Below are 14,032 nucleotides of genomic sequence, written 5' to 3'. Positions count from 1 at the left end.
CAAAGGAAAAAAGGGAGAAAGCACAAATATACAGGATCATAAATGAAAGAGGAGAAATCACAACGGACACAGCAGAAATCAAAAGAATAATCAGTAACTACTATGAACAGTTATATGGAAACAAGTTCAACAATCTAGAGGAGATGGACAAATTCCTACAACTCTACAATCACCCAAAGCTAGATAAAGAAGAAATAGAACACCTAAACAGACCAATTTACAAGCAGCGAAACTGAAATGGTAATCAAAAACCTCCCCCAAAACAAAAGCCCAAGACCTGATGGATTTATAAATGAATTCTACCAAACATTCAGAGACGAATTAGTGCCTGTCCTTCACAAACTCTTCCAAAAAATTGAGAAGGAAGGGACAATACCAAACACGTTCTATGAAGCCAACATTACACTAATACCAAAACCGAACAAGGACAACACAAAAAAGGAAAACTACAGGCCAATCTCCCTAATGAACACTGATGCAAAAATCCTCAATAAAATTTTAGCTATCAGAATCCAACAATGGATCCATAAGATAATTCACCACGACCAAGTAGGATTCATTCCAGGGACACAAGGACGGTTTAACATCCGAAAATCAGTCAACGTTATCCAACACATCAACAAAAAGAAATATAAAAACCATATGATAATATCAATAGATGCTGAGAAAGCTTTTGACAAAGTGCAACACCCATTCATGATAAAAGCCCTTGAAATTCTTGGGATACAAGGAACATACCTCAACATCATAAAGGCCATCTATGACAAGCCAACAGCCAGTATAATTCTCAATGGTGAAAAGCTGAAAGCAATTCCATTAAGATCTGGAACAAGACAAGGATGCCCACTCTCATCACTGCTTTTCAATATAATACTGGAAGTCCTAGCCAGAGCAATAAGACAAGAGAAAGACATCCAAGGAATCCAAATAGGAAAAGAAGAAGTCAAACTATCACTATTTGCAGATGATATGATAATATACATAGAGAACCCCAAAAACTCCACAGAAAAACTAATTCAACTCATCAATCAGTTCAGTAAAGTGGCAGGATACAAAATCAACACACAAAAGTCAGTAGCCTTCCTATACACAAACAATAAATCTGAAGAAGAAGAAATCAAAAAAAAATCCCTTTTATTATTGAAACAAAAAAATCAAATATTTGGGAATAAATCTAACAAAAGAGGTAAAGGACCTATACAAAGAAAACTATAAAACACTGTTAAAAGAAATAGAAGAAGACACAAAGAAATGGAAAAACATCCCCTGCTCATGGATTGGGAGAATAAACATTATTAAAATGGCCATCCTACCAAAAGCAATATACAGATTCAATGCTATTCCAATCAAAATTTCAATGTCATTCTTCAAAGAAATAGAACAATTATTGATGAAATTCATATGGAATCACCAAAAACCCCAAATAGCCAAAGCTCTCCTGAAAAAAAAGAAGGGAATGGAGGCCTCACACTCCCAGACTTCAAACTCTACTACAAAGCCATAATCATCAAAACTGCATGGTATTGGAACAAGAACAGACATACAGACCAATGGAATCGAATAGAAAATCCAGAAATAAACCCACAGATTTATGGTCAACTAATCTTTGACAAAGGAGCAAAGACTATGCATTGGAGCAAAGAAAGTTTGTTCAATAAATGGTGCTGGGAAAACTGGGTTGCTACATGCAAAAGAATGAAGCTTGACCACTACCTCACACCATACACAAAAATCAACTCAAAATGGATTAAAGAACTAGACATAAGACCTGAAACCATAAAATACATAGAAGGAAATATAGGCGAAACACTACGTGATTTGCACATCAAAGACATCTTTACAGACACATCACCCAAAGCAGTGATAGTGAAGGCAAAGATCAGCAGCTGGGACTACATCAAATTAAAGAGCTTCTGCACAGCAAAAGAGACAATAACAAAAACAAAGAGAAACCCCACCAACTGGGAGAACATTTTTTCACCCAACACTAATGATAAAGGACTGATCACAAAAATCTGCAAAGAGCTGATTAGACTCAACAACAACAAAGAGAATAATCCAGTCAAAAAATGGGCAGAAGAGCTAAAAAGAAACTTCTCTGAAGAGGAAATGCGAATGGCCAACAGGCATATGAAAAAATGTTCAACATCACTTGCAATCAGGGAAATGCAAATCAAAACTACCATGAGATACCATCTTACACCAGTGAGAATGGCACATATTAAAAAATCTAGCAACAACAAATGCTGGCGAGGGTGTAGAGAAAAAGGAACTCTTCTGCACTGTTGGTGGGAGTGCAAACTGGTCCAACCACTATGGAGAGCTGTGTGGAGATTTCTGGACCTACTAAACATAGAGCTTCCACAGGATCCAGCAATTCCACTCCTAGGAATTTACCCAAAGGACACAGAAACATCAATTCCAAAGAACACCTGCACCCCTATGTTTATAGCAGCACTATTTACAATAGCTAAGCTTTGGAAACAGCCCAAATGCCCAAAAATAGATGACTGGATCAAGAAGATGTGGTACATATATACCATGGAATATTACTCAGCATTCAAAAAAGATAAACACATGCAATTTGCAGCAACATGGATGGCGCTGGAAGGGATCATGCTCAGTGAAATAAGCCAAAAAGAAAAAGAAAAATACCGGATGGTCTCACTCATAGCAGGAATCTAGGAAACTTAAATAAGGGACCAGGAAAATGAATAACTATAAGAAAGTGAAAATCAAAATCAACAAAAAACTATGAACCAGAGACACTTTTTTTTGGGGGGGGTCGGGAGGGGAGGGATTGGGGTCAGAATGGGGGGATTGCAATTGTATGGGGAATATAAAATAAAATTTATTAATTAAAAAAAAACTCTGATGGAAAAAAATGCTAGCTATTAATACCTTATCCTGCAAAGAAAAATGAAGACCTTCTCAGACAAATAAAATCATCAGGAATTTGCTACAACTAAACCCCCACTCCAACTAATACTACAAGAAGCCTTAGGATCTGAACCAACAGAGGAATGAACACGAAGTGCTCAATAAGGAATTAAATAGAACCATATAATATGAATAAAATGGCAGTAACAGACTTCCACTACCAATAATCACCCGAAACATTAGTGGACTAAACTCACCAATAAAAAGATACAGAGTGGCATGTTGTATTAGAAAACAGAATCCTACCTTCTGCTGCTTCCAGGAAACACAATTAAGTTCCAGAGATAAACATAGGTTGAAAGTAAAGGGTTGGAAAACTATTATACAAGCAAATGGCACCCAAAAGAACATAGGGACAGCCATACTTTTTTCATCTAAAATAGACTTCCAGAAAAAAAATAAAAAAAAAGGTGGCAATGGTTGCTATATAATGATAAAGGGAGCAATACACCAGGAAGACATGACACTCATCATTATATACTTACCAAATGAGGAAGTACCAAAATACATCAGACAATTACTATCATCTCTGAAAACAGCATTAGAGAAAATACATAAGAGTAGGAGAATTCAACATCTCACTGTCACCAATGGACAGCTCAATGAGACAGAAAATAAATAAAGACACAATAGCCCTAAACAAAGATTAGGGCCTGACAGACATCTATAGGACACTGCACCCCCAATAAACAGAATACACATTTTTCTCAAGTGCACATGGCTCTTTCTCCGGGATTGACCCGAAATTGCGTCGCAAACATCAAGTACATGAAGATTGGAATACCAAATATCTTCTTCTCTGCTTCAGAGGTATCAAATTAGAAATTAACTACAAAAAGAAAGCAAAGAGATTCCCCATTATGTGGTAACTGAACAACACACTACTGAAAGATCACTGGGTCAATGAGAAATCAAAGATGAAATCAAAGAATACAACAAATGATAATGAGGACACAACCTTCTAGAATGTATAGAACACAACAAAGGCAATATTAAGAGGAAAGTATATAGCAATACAAGCCCACATTAAGAAATAAGAACCCCCCAAAAAATCTAATCTCTCAACTTGAGTAACTAGAAAAATAAGAACAAAAAACAGAAGCCAGTAGAAGAAAGAAAATAATAAAAATTAAAGCAGAAATAAATGAAATAGAAATAAAGACACTACGAAAGATCAATAAGCCCAAAAGTTGGTTATTTGAAGAAATAAACAAAAGAGACAAAACTCTAGCCAGGCTCACAAGTAAAAGAGGGGGAAAACTCAGAAACATGGGATCATAATTTAAAGAGAAGAAATTAAACAGACATGGCAGGAATACAGAGAAGAATTAGACATTACTATGAACATTTATATGCAACCAAGTTCAGTAATCTAGATGAGAAGAACAAATTGTTATACAGTTACCCAAGGCTGAACAAAGAAGAAATAGAAAACTTGAATAATCTTAATTATAAGCATGGAAATTGAAACAGTAGTCAAAACCCTACCAAAACACAAAAGCCCAGGGCCAGATGGTTTTACAAGCAAGGTCTAACAAACATTCAGAGATGAACTAATACCTATCCTGCTAAAACTCTCTCAAAAAGTAGAGAAAGAAGGAATACTACCAAATACATTTTACAAAACCAACATCACACAAATACCAAAACTAAAGAAGGACAACACACAAAGAAGAAAACTACAGACAAGTCTCCCTAAATAAAACAGATGCTAAAATCCTCATTAAAATCTTAGCAAATCAGGGGCCTCCCCGGTTGTGCAGCCGGTTGAATGCAGCACTGTGAAGCTGTCCGCAGCCTCTGCAGCTCGGGTTCCATTCCTGGCCAGCCAGGAAGATACCCACATGGCACGGCAGACCTCTCCTGTTGTGCCCGCTGCTCCCCTCAGCAGTGTATTTCATCAATCTGCCTGTTCTGTTCCCCACTCTGTCTCTGGTGAATCCTCTCACCCTCCTGCACATCTGGCCTGTACCCTGGTTCTTGCATAAATAAATCTTTAAAAAAAATTTTAAAAAAAGCAAGGCTTCAGAAATATGAACATAGCATATCTCTCAATTTATTAAGGTCTAGTGTAAAAATGAATAAATAAATCTTAAAAAAATATCTTAGCAAATCAAATCCAACAATGCATCAAAAGGATTATACACCATGACCAAGTGGGATTTATTTCAGGAACATAGGGATGATTCAAAAATCCAAAAATCAATTGACATAATTCACACCAACAAAAAGAAAAATAGAAAACATATAGTATCATACCAATAGATGCCAAGAAAGCATTTGATAAAGTTCAACATCTATTTATTATGTAGTCCCATGAAAAACTTGGATTAAAAGGAATATATCTTAACATAATAAAAGCCATATATGACAATCCACAGATAACATCATTCTCAATAGCAAAAAACTGAAAGCCTTTCTATTAAGATCCGAAACAACACAAGGAAGTCCACTCTCACCACTGCTTTTCAATATAATACTGGAAGTCCTTACTAGATAAATTAGGCAAGAGAAATACATAAAAGTAATCCAAATTGGGAAAGTAGTAAAGTTATCATTATTTGCAGATGATATAATAGTATGTATAAAGAACACTAAACTATCCCCAGAAAAGCTAATTAAAACAATAAACCAGTAAAGTAGCAGGTTACAAAGTCAATACATAAAGATCAGTAGCTCTCCTACATGCAAACAGTCTGAAGAGGAAGAAATTAAGAAAAGCACCCCATTTACGATTGTAAAAAAAAAATTTAAATACGTGGGAATAAACCTACAAAGGTGAAATACCTATACAAGGAAATTTTAATAAAACATTATTAAAAGAAATAGAAGACGGGCCTCCCCGGTGGTGCGGCGGTTGAGCGCTGGGTTGCGAAGCTGCCTGCGGCCTCTGCGGCGCCAGTTCGATCCCTGGCTGCTCCCTGGCCACCGGAGGAGGGTCCCACATGGCGCGCAGACCTCTCCTGCCGCCCGCTGCTCCCCTCAGCAGTGTACTTCGGTCCTTCTGCCTGCTCTGCTCCCCGCTCTGGCTCTGGTGAATTCTCTCACCCTCCGGCGCTTCTGACTGTACCCAGTGCTTGTATAAATAAATAAATCTTTAAAAAAAAAAAAGAAATAGAAGACACAACAAAATGGAAAGACACTCTCTGCTTGTGGATCAGAAGAATCAATATTATAAAAATGGCCAACCAACCCAAAGCAATTTACAGATTCAATGCAATTCCTACAAAAAAAACTCAATGGCATTCTTAAAAGAAATGGAACAAATATTGCTGAAATTCATATGGTGTCACACACACACAAAAACCTGACTAGCTAAAACTCTCTTGACTAAAAAAGGGGAAAATCATACACCCAGACTTCAAACTATACTTCAAAGTCATAATAATAAAAACAGCATGGTGCTGGAGCAAAAACAGATATACAGACCAATGGAATAAAATTAAGAGTCCAGAAATAAAACTACATATATATGGTCAACTAATCTATAACAAAAGAGCAAAGAACTGGAACAAGGAATGCCTCTTCAGTAAATGGTGCCTTGAGGCCTCCCTGGTGGCTCAAGGGGTTAAGTCTCAGCACTATGAAGCTATTGGCAGCCACTGCAGCACGAGTTTCATCCCTGACCAGGGAGCTGACCCACATGGCAGAGCAGACCTCTCCTGCCTCTTCTGCTGCTCCCCTCAGCAGTGTATTTCAGTAGATCTGCCTGTTCTGCTCCTCACTGTCTCTGGTGAATCCTCTCACCCCCTGCACCACTGACCTGCACCCCAGCTCTTATATGCATAAATAAATAAAATAAATCTTAAAAAAATGGTGCTGGATTAGCTGAACTGCCACATCCAGAAGAATGAAACTACTATTTCACATCACACATAATAACTCAAAATGGATAAAAGAGGTGAATGTAAGCCCTGAAACCCTAAAATATCTGGAAGAAAACGTAGATAAAACACGCCATGACATAAGCCTTCCGAGGACTCATATCCGGGATCAAGGAAAACAAAGGAGAATGCTAAAAGCTGGGGCCACATGAGACTCAACAGCAAGGGATCGACCATAGAGAAGTGACTCCCTGCTAAGTTGGAGAATATATTTGCACACTGTGCAACTCAATGGATAAGGAGCTGACATCAAAGATCTACAAGGAGCTTGCACAACTCAATCAGAAATGGGCAGAAGAGCTAAAAAGACAATTCTCCAAAAAAGAAATACAAATGGCCAACGGGCATATGAATAAATGTTCATCACTTATTATCAGGGAAATGCAAATGAAAACCACAATGTGAATGGCCCATTTTTTTTAAAAAAAAAAACAACTTGAAACAAGAAATGCTGGTGAGGATGTGGTGAAAAAGAAATCCTCTTACACCACTGGGGGAATGAAAACTGGACTAGCCACTGTGAAAAGCTGTGTGCAGATTCCTCAAAACACTAAAAATGGATCTACCATATAATCCAGCAACCCCACACCTAGGAATCTACCCAAAGAACACTTAAACACAGACTCAGAAAGAAACCTGCACTCTATATTTATTGTAGCACTATTTACAATAGCTGAGATATGGAAACAACACAAATACCCCAAAACAGGTGAATGGGTCAAGAAGGACCATATTTACACAATGCAATACCACTCTGCAATAAAAACAGACAAGCTCATGCCATTTACAGCAACATGGATGGAGCTGGAAAAGATTGTGCTCTGTGAAATAAGTCAGAAGGAAAACAGGAAATATCAGATAGTTTCACTTGTATGATGACTATAGAAAAACCTGCAAGCTGACCATAGATCTGAGGCATCCAGCAGGTGAGTGGGTGGGAGAGGAGTCAAACAGGGTAGGGGAGAGCACAAGCGACTGTGGTGATGCATCGTGTTTGCTATGATCAGCCTGACTGATCTGGCAGAAGGAAATGCCTTATAAGCTCCAACCTCTTATAGTCTTCTTTGTGGGAGGAGGAAAATACACAACAGTTGTTTCCTCTGACCTTCCTAGATCACCTAAAAGCGAAAAAGCAACTGAAAAGTGCTTGTGACACAGGACAAACACCTTACAGCCACACCAGTCAGGCTTCTGCACACCAACAGGACAATACAATGGAAAAACTATGTATCTCAGATCTAACTTAAGAATGTCCTAGAGAAACCCAAAGACAGGAAAGACAAAAACAAGGCCCCCAGAGGAAATTTTGTGCTCTGACACACACAGTAAACAATAAACCAGAAAACATCCTAATCTGTAGCCAGATACAAAAAACATCAAATAAAGTCCTATTTACCTCTGCTCATTTTCACATAGCACAGCATATCCATTTCTTCTAGGCTGTCCAGTTTGTTCACAGACAGTTGTTCATAGAAAACTCTTCTTTTTTTTTCATAAATTATTTTTCATTGCTTTACATTTATTCTTTTATCTTTTTACATAGACATAACAAAACTTTCTAATGGTTAATTTTCTTATTTGTTTTTTCTCTGCTTATAAGACCTCACTGAGTATCTACAATGATTTTTATATATTAAATGTTAAATTATGAGATTGTTTTTATTTTGCTGCTTAGAAACATTTACATTGAAAAAGTTTTCTTTCTGAAAGATATTCAGAACATTTGTAAAATTACGTTAATGAGCTATTATTGCTGAAAGCAATACATATTTATTTATTTATTTTTTTAATAAATTTTATTTTTATGTTCCCCATACAATTGCAACCACCTGATTTTGACCCCAATCCCTCCCTTCCCCGCCCCCCCATCCCCCATAGAGTGTCTCTGGTTCATAGTTTTTTGTTGATTTTGATTTTCACTTTCTTGTAGTTATTCATTTTCCTGGTCCCTTATTTAAGTTTTCTAGATTCCTGCTATGAGTGAGACCATCTGGTATTTTTCTTTTTCTTTCTGGCTTATTTCGCTGAGCATGATCCCTTCCAGCGCCATCCATGTTGCTGCAAATTGCATGTGTTTATCTTTTTTGAATGCTGAGTAATATTCCATGGTATATATGTACCACATCTTCTTGATCCAGTCATCTATTTTTGGGCATTTGGGTTGTTTCCAAAGCTTAGCAATTATAAACAGTGCTGCTATAAACATAGGGGTGCAGGTGCTCTTTGGAATTGCAAACTCTTCTGATCCTTTGTATTTCTGCATTACCTGTCTCATTTCTGATTTTTTTTTTTTTTTTTTTGGTAGAAGAACTGGGACGTAGACACGAGGTCCTGGGGCATGAGAGCATTCACCAGAGACAGAGTTGGAAGCAGAACAGGTGGATTTACTGAAATACACTGCTGAGGGGAGCAGTGGACGAGACAGGAAAGGTCTGTTCTGCCCTATGTGGATTTGCTCCCCGGCCTGGGATTGAACTCAAGCCACAGCAGTGACAGCGCTGAGACTCAACCCCTAGGCCACCAGGGAGGGCCCATTTCTGATCCTTTTGATTAGGGTTTTGTCAGTACCAGGCTTACACCAGCAGGGGGACCTGGGGTGGTGGTCGCTTCCGCCCAAAGATGAGTCACTTCCGCCCAAAGCGGAGGCTGATGCAACAGTAACTGGATGTTGCAAATCCACGTAAAGCGCATGCGCAGGCTTTCTGAGATATAGCCCCTCCCCTAAAATAAAGAGAGTTCCTGCTTCCAGCCAAGAGAGTGCACGCGTCTTTTCATCCCCAGCCCCTCCGCCGTGTTCCTGAACCCCGTCGGCCTGCAGGCAGGACCGGCGAGTGGCGCCCGAACGTGGGACACGAGTACGAGGGATCCTCTGAGGGACCGATCAATCAGTAAGGTAAGGATTAGGTAAGTGATCGGCATCATGGGCAATACCATGTCCAAGGGCCAACTTGTTAGAGCCCTGCAACTTCTCCTTAAACATTATGGAACTCCCATTAAGGTTCAGACCCTTCATAATCTAGTCTCAGTCCTCGCAAATACCAGCAAATGGTTCTTTCAGCAGGACACCGTCTCAGTAAGAAACTGGGAAAAGGTCAAAGCAGACTTCCTTCTTTACAGGGACCTTTATGGACCCCAAACTATCCCCCCCTGTATTTTTTCTGTGTGGCAGCTAGTACATGATGCCCTTAGTGATGGGGGAGCAGCTGCTTATGAACTAGTGGCTGAGGTATTGCACTCTGCAGCTCAGTCCGAAAGCAAAAAGCCTGCCACATACTCGGCTGCAGCAAGCTCAGCCACAGAAACCCCCCCTTCTCAATCCTCAAATCCCGGGGTAGATTCCTCTTCAGACGAGGGGAATGTGGAGGACAATACAAACTATCCACCTCCCTATGATAGACCACCCCCATCACCCAAAAATGCATCAACCAAAAATCGGTGGCATCCCTCCCCCACCACTCTCCCCTATGCCCCTCCACTTAACTCCCATGGCTCTGACCCAGACCTTCCTGGGCTTATACAGTCCCTAACTTCTGTTCTTTCAAGATTTGTACCCTCCAACTCTGAAAATTCTCGGGAATCCCTTCTGGCCTGCCCGGTCTCAGTTGTTCAAAATGATCAGGGACAGCAGGTCCGGCAACATTCGGCACTGCCTTTCCGAGACCTCAAGCACTTAAAAGAATCTATCAAAGACTATGGACTTCAGAGCCCTTTTGTTCACCAAATGTTAGACACCTTTGAAACCTTTATTATGACACCCAATGACTGGAAGGACACTTTCCGTGCGGTTTTGAGCCCGGGGGATTATCTTTTGTGGAAGGGTCAGTTTACAGAACTCTGTGACCAGTATGCTCAAACCAATATTCAAAGAGGTTTTCCCCAACAAACTAAAGAAATGTTAACCGGGGAGGGTCCCAATGATAGTACTAATCAGCAACAATGTTTATATAATCCTGTTGTTTTTGCACAAGTAGCCTTGGCTGTAAAATCAGCTTGAAAGGCACTGGGATCCAGGGGACAGCCTCACCAATCCCTTACAAAAATCCTTCAGGGCCCCTCAGAGCCATTTGCTGACTTTGTAGCTCGCCTTCTAACAGCAGCCTCTAGAATTATGGGTGAGGGCGAGCCTACCTCTATGCTAGTCAAACAATTGGTATTTGAAAATGCTAACAAATGGTGCCAGGAGGCCATTCGCCCATGGAAGGATAAGCAGGATATTTCTGGGTACATACGCTTGTGTAAGGATATTGACGGGGCTACCGTTACAGGCACCATCATGGCGGCGGCTCTGCAGCCATCAGCCCAGCACCCCCCCTCCTTTGCAACATGATTCATTGGACAATAGTTAATAATCCCCCTTTCCTTCTGCCAGTTTCCAGAAAGGGGGGTATTCTCCTGTCATTCTTGTCTATCAATTCCACCACTGGACTCCCTTCTATAGTGTTTTTCAATCTATCGTTCAACAATCAATCCTCCCTCAATTGTACCTGTCACCTTTCCTCTTGTTGGTCCAGAACCCTCAGCAATTCCTTTGTTGTCATGCGTTTCCCTAAGGTCATTATTATGCCTGTCAATGTGTTTGAGTCTACTTCTCAGGTAATCATCCGAAATCGACAAGCAGGTCCGGCATTGGTTGTTGGCGCCTTGATCTCCATCTTCTCGACGCTGGCAGCTGCAGCCATGGTGGTCGGCGGCCTAGATCTATCCAACTTTGTACTCAACGCAGATATCAACAGCCATCTCGCAGTCGGACTACTCCAGAGTCTCCAGCACCTTTCTCACACAAAATTCCATCAACAACCATCTCGCAGTCGGACTACTCCAGCTGAATCCACAAGTTTCCTTAATACAGGAAGAAATTGACTTACTGACTTTAACTGCTCATGTCCCTTGTATTCCTACCTATGCCTTCATGTGTGTTACAACTGCCATCCTTTTCAACTATTCCTTTCAAGTTCTTACCCTTAATGCCTACCTGCGCGGCCCGTGGAACCAAACTTACTCAATTTACTGCACAATTGGCTAATCAAATTCTAACCATTAACAACATCCATGCTTCAGTACAAAATCCTTGGGGGAAGCAATATCACTCCTAGGTACAATCCTCTTCTGCCTGGAAATCATTTTCTACATCCTGTGGTGCCAGTGGAATAGACGAAAAATCTGCAAGTAGCTCTCCAAAACGTGCACTTTTCTCCATTACAGCCCACTGAAAATCCCAGGGTGTGGATAAACATTGCCCTTGACCACCTGTAGGCCAATGATGGGTAAGATGGTGGTGTACATGTAGCAACCTAACACAGCTCCACTACCTTACCTAGGACCCTGGTAGTGGGTGGCTATGACGGGTAAGCACGTGAGTACGACTGCCACAACCTAAGACAGGCCCAGTGTGTGTCCCCCCCCATCACTAAAGTAAAAACGGGGGAGATGTCAGTACCAGGCTTACACCAGCAGGGGGACCTGGGGTGGTGGTCGCTTCCGCCCAAAGATGAGTCACTTCCGCCCAAAGCTGAGGCTGATGCAACAGTAACTGGATGTTGCAAATCACGTAAAGCGCATGCGCAGGCTTTCTGAGAGAGAGAGAGAGAGAGAGAGAGAGAGACAACCACTCTTGTTTTCATTAACTTTTGTGTCTTTTTTTTTTTTCTATATTTATGCTCAAATTTTCATCATTACCTTCATTCTACTGATACTTGGCTGGATGTTTCTAGTTTCTTCAGGTGTAAGCTTAGATGTTTACTGAAACTTTCTTGTTTATTGATGTGGGCCTGTATTGCTACAAACCTCCCTCTTAATAGCACATTTGTTGCATTTCACGGTCTGGTAGTTACTCTATTTATTTTCTTTTTTAAAAAATCCTTTTTTAAAAGATTTATTTATTTATGCATACATAATATGTACCTCTGGTGTACAGGCCAGAGGTGTAGGGGGTGAGAGGACTCACCAGAGACAGAGTGGGGAACAGAACAAACAGACTGACTGAAATACACTGCTGATGTTATAGGACAGGGAGAGGGGCAGCCCAAACCCCGCAAACCTGCCTATTCTAAATGGGTTCTGCCATCCGCCGCATCAACACAAAACATATGAGACTTTAATGGGAAGGAACTTTAATAAAACTAGGAAACAATACAGGAAAGGCAAAGAATCTAGTTTCTAAATTAAGCACCCAAAGTTACCCGTCCCCTCGTGGGTAAAAGTCCATCCATATGGGAATGGCGCAGAGCAAGGCCCCAAAGCCTGCCACAAGTCTAAAGCATCTTCCAGTGGGGACCCACAGAAAAGGGTCACAAACAACCAGACAAGCCCGGAAGGAAAAGAGCAAAATCAACATCAAGATAAAAGCTGCCATTGTCACCTCCCCACGGGTCTCACCCACATCTGTGTCACCTAGTCCATGACCAAAAGACAAGCGCAGTTTCTTCACGTGTCTCTAGGCTCCATGCACCTCCTCCAGGTCTTCTGGCTCCATCCTGCTCCTTCCTTCCTCAGTCTCTTCTGCAGCTTCCCCTCTTCCTGCTCAGCTCCACCCTCCCTTGGGTGGGGCAGGGAACCTGGAACCTCCCCCTTTCCTGGGGACCACCCTGTTACAATCCCCCCTTTTAATTTTTATTCCACCATATCTATGGTGGCACAGATGTCATGGTGCAATCTTAGGAGACAGTCTTTTTTCAGGGTTACAATGTGTGTAAGAGAAGCAACAATTAGACCATGGAAATGGTGGCAAAAAGTGAAAGGGGGGAATTGTTAGGGGGAAAAGGCAGTCCCAAAGCTAATTCCATACAGGCTTTGTGGACTCCACCCCCACCCCAGTGTTAGGGGGAAAAGGCTGCCCCAAAGCAAATTCCATACAGGCTTTGTGGACTCCACCCCCACCCCAGGTCAAAGCCAAAGACACTGGGAACTCCAAATCCCATCACCACCAAAGGGAAGGTGGCTGGGACCTGAGGGTGGGGTTAAGCAGCCAGGTGGATACAAAAGGCAGACACGTGGGCTTTGGGGGTCTCTCCATTTTGGGGCCCTCGGCCAGCTCGCGGCGTCCGTCTAGCTCTGAGAGTGACTTTGGGGTTTCCAGGTCGTCGGATCGGGTAGGACGCATTAAAGACTTTATTTCCCTATTTTCTCCCTGAGTTGTACATTTTCCTTATTTCTTTTTCTCTTGTAAATAAACCTTTTATTAACCCTTTTGCGTGTGTCTGTAGTAGAGT

The 14,032-nt window shown here is 41.1% G+C and overlaps 1 protein-coding gene across 2 annotated transcripts in view; it reads left to right on the top strand.

Annotated features, from left to right (window-relative positions):
- Positions 1-12,855, top strand: part of LOC119255709 (igE-binding protein-like) — a 37,248-nt gene extending 24,393 nt beyond the window's left edge. Inside the window, exons 3-5 of one of the 2 annotated variants that reach the window (XM_054699608.1) lie at positions 9,130-9,202; positions 9,606-9,717; positions 11,418-12,855. In XM_054699608.1, the coding sequence (XP_054555583.1) occupies positions 9,130-9,202; positions 9,606-9,717; positions 11,418-11,684 (452 nt within the window). In that variant the 3' untranslated portion in view covers positions 11,685-12,855. Of the gene's footprint in view, positions 1-9,129; positions 9,203-9,605 lie in introns of both variants that reach the window. The other variant, XM_054699607.1, reaches the window with a different exon arrangement.
- Positions 12,856-14,032: the final 1,177 nt, after the last annotated feature.

The sequence above is a fragment of the Talpa occidentalis genome, unplaced genomic scaffold (genome assembly GCF_014898055.3).
Source record: "Talpa occidentalis isolate TD23 unplaced genomic scaffold, MPIMG_talOcc4v2.1 talOcc4.3, whole genome shotgun sequence".
Taxonomy (NCBI): domain Eukaryota; kingdom Metazoa; phylum Chordata; class Mammalia; order Eulipotyphla; family Talpidae; genus Talpa; species Talpa occidentalis.
Note: the sequence above shows the minus strand (reverse complement) of the source record. Positions and strands in the feature narration are given on the sequence as shown.